Source organism: Poromitra crassiceps (genome assembly GCF_964638095.1).
Source record: "Poromitra crassiceps genome assembly, chromosome: 17".
NCBI lineage: Eukaryota > Metazoa > Chordata > Actinopteri > Beryciformes > Melamphaidae > Poromitra > Poromitra crassiceps.
Genome location: NC_139635.1, coordinates 27,248,389 through 27,253,784, shown reverse-complemented (window position 1 = coordinate 27,253,784; position 5,396 = coordinate 27,248,389). Strand labels below are relative to the sequence as shown.

Below are 5,396 nucleotides of genomic sequence, written 5' to 3'. Positions count from 1 at the left end.
TATCCAGCCGATCAGGACGTGTCACAAAGCAGACATGAACTCATGATAGAGATGTTAGCATATAGGCTACCAAGAAGTGTGAATGGAGATTACTGAGGCCAGACATTTTATTCAAGACATCAGTTGTGTCCTCAATATAGGAGGACAGTTTCATTATGTTACAATGAAGTCAATACATGCAGGTTTGGTGAATGAACCATTGTCATATAAAATAGGGAGACCTGAGGTGGGTTGTCTCTAGGCTCTAGGCAAGACATCAGTTGTGTCCTCAATATAGGAGGACAGTTTCATTATGGTATAATGAAGTCAATAGATGCAGACTTTAAAAGTGAATAAAATGTGAGTGTAGTCCCTTTTTTATCCAACTTCAATTCCCTTTTTAAGGTATTGTCATTCAAGAATGATGTAATAAATGTTGTTATTTCACACTTTCCCTTCAGGTCTCAAATATGTCTTCTGCCAGCAGTCTCCTCTCTGAAGAGCAGTTTCTGTGCTCCATCTGTCTGGATGTGTTCACTGATCCAGTCTCCACACCATGTGGACACAACTTCTGCAAGAACTGCATCACACAGCACTGGGATGTTAGTGTCCAGTGCCAGTGTCCCATGTGTCAGAAGCTTTTCAACAGAAGACCTGAGCTGCATGTCAATACTTTCATATCTGAGATGGTTGCTCAGTTCAGGAAGTCAGCTCAGAGGAAAGCCAGCAGCTGCCCAGACCAACAAAGTGCCAAACCAGGAGAAGTTCCCTGTGACGTCTGCACTGGGACCAAAGAGAAGGCCCTGAAGTCCTGCCTGGTGTGTCTGACCTCCTACTGTGAGACTCACCTGGAGCCTCATCAGAGAATCTCAGGCCTGAAGAGACACAAGCTGATGGATCCTGTGGAGAACCTGGAAGACAGGATGTGTAAGAAGCATGACAGACCGCTGGAGCTGTTCTGCAAGACTGACCAGATGTGTGTCTGTCAGTTCTGTACTGAGTCAGACCACAGGTCACATCGCTTTGTCCCTCTGGAAGAAGAATATAAAGGAAAGAAGGCTGAACTGGGGAAGACGGAGGCTGAAATTCAGCAGAAGATCCAGGAGAGACGACTGAAGATTCAGGAGATCAAACAGTCAGTAGAGCTCAGTAATGCAAATGCAGACAGAGAGATAGCAGACAGTGTGCGGGTCTTCACCGCTCTGAGGCAGTCTGTGGAGAGAGGCCAGGCTGAGCTCATTGAGACGATTGAAGAGAAGCAGAAAACAACAGAGAAACAAGGTGAAGGCTTCATCAAAGAGCTGGAACAGGAGATCTGTGAGCTGATGAAGAGAACCGCTGAGGTGGAGCAGCTCTCACACACTGAAGATCACCTTCACCTCATCCAAAGCTTCCCATCCCTGAACAATCCTCCACACACCAAGGACTGGACAGAGGTCAGTGTCCACTCATCATATGAGGGGGCTGTGAGGAGAGCTGTGGCTCAGCTGGAGGAGACACTCAGGAAAGAGATGGAGAAGCTGCTTGCTGATGTTGAGCTGAAGAGGGTCCAGCAGTTTGCAGTGGATGTGACTCTCGATCCTGATACAGCAAACGCCCATCTCATCCTGTCTGATGATGGGAAACAAGTACATCATGGTGATGTAAAGAAGAATCTCCCAGACAACCCAGAGAGATTTTCTTTTTGTGCCTGTGTCTTAGCAAAGCAGAGCTTCTCTTCAGGGAAGTTTTACTACGAGGTTCAGGTTAAAGGGAAGACTGACTGGGATGTAGGAGTGGCCAGAGGGTCGATCAACAGGAAGGGACGCATCAGACTGAGTCCTAAGAATGGCTACTGGACTGTAATGCTGAGGAATGGAAATGAGTACAAAGCTCTTGCTGGCCCTCCTGTCCTCCTCTCTCTGAAGATGAAGCCTCAGAAGGTGGGGGTGTTTGTGGATTATGAGGAGGGTCTGGTCTCCTTCTATGACATAGATGCTGCAGCTCTTATCTACTCCTTTACTGGCTGCACCTTCACTGAGAAACTCTACCCATACTTCGGTCCCCATACTAATAATGGTGGTAAAAACTCTGCCCCTCTGATCATCTCTCCTGTCAATCAGACAGATTAGACTGATCAGTAATTTGCTTCAGGATTCATTGTCAGTTAAGACAGTTTACACATATGTTGTTTTGTCTTCAGGTAACTAGCAGCCAGTCTAATGTTGAATTTTATTTTATAGAACAACAAAAACACTTTGCAGACTTGTCTAGCACATTTGAAGATTATTCATGTGTTCTTTCAATAGGGCTCAGTCTCCACTGAGAGAAGACAAGTAACTACTGATGTATCTTGTCTCTTTACCTTTTCCTCCTCTTGGCAGAATGTGTGGTGTTATGGTTCATGTTCATGTGAAGACAAAGTGATTTAGTTATATCATGATGGGGGGGGGGGGGGGGGTTAAAGTTAAAGAAGAGTTCAGTATTTCCTTTCATATCCTGTTTTTCTTTGATCATTAAAGTTTCTGGCCTAATTAGACGAGGTTAGGAGTGACGGGTGTTTCGCCCGGCTGTCTTTTCATGGACCCCTTACGTGGGATCCTGCACACAACTCTTACAAGCACACAAGCACTTGACGTGGCTGGTTAGTGGTAACATTGGAATGTTGATGATGATGTTTTTGTCGGAGCCTATGTTCTGAAAATTGCAACCAAAAAAAAGTATTTTTCCTTATATCCTGTTTGTCTTTGATCATTAAAGTGAGTGTGTGAAAACGACACATTTTCCAGTTTCTTTGTAACATCTCTATTCACTCTAACGGTGCATGATGCACACCACAGTGACACTAGTCACTGTGTCATCTCCTTCCAAAGCATGCTGGGATACCTGGCGACGGATGAGAGCATTTACAGCAACATGAGGAGGGGCTAAGTTCAAAATGTCAAATGGAAATACGGCAAGACAACCAATCAAGCTGCAGCACCAAGCGACCAGCAGGGCAGGGTGGACAGCCACTCCAAGCCACTTTTGTGGTGCTGGTGTGCAACTGGCTGTGCATAGCTTACTTCCTGTTACAGTGTTTTCTAGTACAATATAGAGCTTAGATCAGGCCCAAACAAACAAGCCCGGCCCGGCCTGTCCCATTGGCTGCATTTATGGGGCCGAACCCGAAATGTTCTTAGTAAGTTGCTGTTGATCTATTCCAGGGGGTTTTCAAAGTGGGGGGCGGGCCTCCCCAGGGGGGCTCCAAGCAGTTTCAGGGGACGCTCAGTGAAGTGAAGCAATATTACATTAGTTATCAAAAGGTGATCACATAGAATATCCTCAATGTGTCTGATTTGGTTAAACAGATAGTTGAGAGATACAATCGTTTGGGGGAATTTGACAGTTTTCCCCACTTTCCCAGAGTTAGAAACAAATAAATGCCTTCAGACAGACCTGTATGTATTTGGTGTAGTTTGAAGTATGTCAAACACCAATCTCAGGCCATCTTGGCTTTAATTGTTGAGTGTCTATGGTATCAAATAACACAATCATGATGATCCCATAGGCATCCAGGAATTGAAGCTTTGTCTGGGGGGAGGCCCACAGTCTCATACTTTGAAAACCCCTGATCTATTCTAAACTAATATCCATGTGTCTGTTCAGTCTTATGAATTCATATGGTTTTATGGTTAGAATAATAACACATTTAATGAATAAGAAGTCCAGGGAGTCACTTTTGTACAATAATACAATTTGTAAATGAATGGCCGACGCCCAGGTGATCTTCCTGTGTAACCCCGCCAACAAGCTCTGCAAGCCTCAGATTGTTTACCTGCTGACGGCCGCCGTCCCGGTGCTGTGCGACCCGCGCCACAACCCGGCCTGCAGGCCCATGACAGAGGAGGAGATGAAAGCTGCTGCACCTCCCCCTCCGTCCCCACCTCCTGCTCCCAGAAAGTCTGTCCCACCCCCATCTCCGCCTCCACCTCCTGTGAAGGGCATGGAGTACGACTGTGACCCGTACTGGGACCCCGACTGCCTCATCGACCACCCTCCCCGCCCCATCACAGAAACTGCCTCACCGGCTGCGCCCATTGAGGAGAAAGTGGTGAAAGAGGAGGTGGCACCAGCTGAGGAACATGTTGCTGAAGCACCAGTGGAGCAGAAAGCCTCCGACTTTGACCCTTATGATTTCAAACATGACCTCTATGACCCCTTCTGTTAGGCTGATCCAGCTCCAGAGCCTGAGTAAAAATCAAGCTTAAAAATATATCCTACAGGGAAAGACTCAAATATTAAGTAGCCTGCAGGATCAATCCAGCCAGGACTGCTTCAGAGGACAGAGAAACACACAATAGGTGTATGCTGCTCATTGTTTGTCCAAATCACAATGTTGGAGCCATTTATGTTTGTTGTTGGCATCATGTCATATTATTTTGTTTAGATATCTTGCAGTATTATTTTTGGACACTTGGTGGCAGTCATGGATCACAGAGTTGTATAATAATAGGCACAGGTAACAGGAGATCATTAGGCACAGGTGAGGGGGAGCACACACAGTTCTCACCAGACCACAGACCAAGAGCAGCATTTGTAACTACACTGGTTCAATGTCTCTTAGAAATGATGGCCACGCTTCATACTGATGTCTTTTGACGATTTTATTTCTCTCTCTTTGGTCTCTTTGCCAGCTGACACTCTCTCTCTCTGTGTCAGCAGACACAATCAGCAGACACCGTGAAAACTGAAGAAATAACAACAAAACGATTCTGTCAATTCCAAGTCTCTCCAGCAATTATACATGTCCAACATATTACCACAACTGAAATGTGCTCAAATCAAATAACATTGTTTACATCGTATCACATCGTTTATGCAATGTCAAAATTACATTAACAGACCTTTTACACAAATATAACCCAAATTAAAGACATTTACCGTGTGCGCCTTTTGAACCACGTGCGGACTGGGTTTAGATTGGGGCTGTACGTCTTTACTCTGCAGCAGCAATATTCGTTCTGACCCAAAACGCCACGGTCACGCCCTTAACTAAACTCTGGTCATGTGACTCATTACACTCATTACACATTACACATTAAAACTTACATGAAGTGCACTTAGTTTTTACCCAACATTAGGCTATTTTAAAGTAGTATATTTTAGACAACTTTTACCATTTTTAATCTCTTATTTATAACATCTTATTTATTACATTTTTAATCTTTTTAATAACGATATGAACTCAAATCCCTATGATTATTATGACAGAAGAATGAAATAAGGAAATATGAATTATGCATCAATGTCTCAATGAAACATGTCTCTGGGACAGTTACAGCATTGGAAACCAACTAGAAACAAACTGGTATGCTCCTCTCATCTCTGTACAATAAAGCAGTGGTTCCCAACCTTTTTTGTCTTATGTACCCCTTGAGCTGTTTTTCCATGACAAT

General features: G+C 44.5%; 1 protein-coding gene across 1 annotated transcript; it reads left to right on the top strand.

Moving 5' to 3' along the window:
* Positions 1-449: 449 nt before the first annotated feature.
* Positions 450-2,090, top strand: LOC310791788 (E3 ubiquitin-protein ligase TRIM21-like; the record flags this gene model as incomplete). Its single annotated transcript, XM_083653453.1, has 1 exon — positions 450-2,090. The coding sequence occupies one exon, from the start codon at positions 450-452 to the stop codon at positions 2,088-2,090; it is 1,641 nt and encodes a 546-aa protein (XP_083509579.1).
* Positions 2,091-5,396: the final 3,306 nt, after the last annotated feature.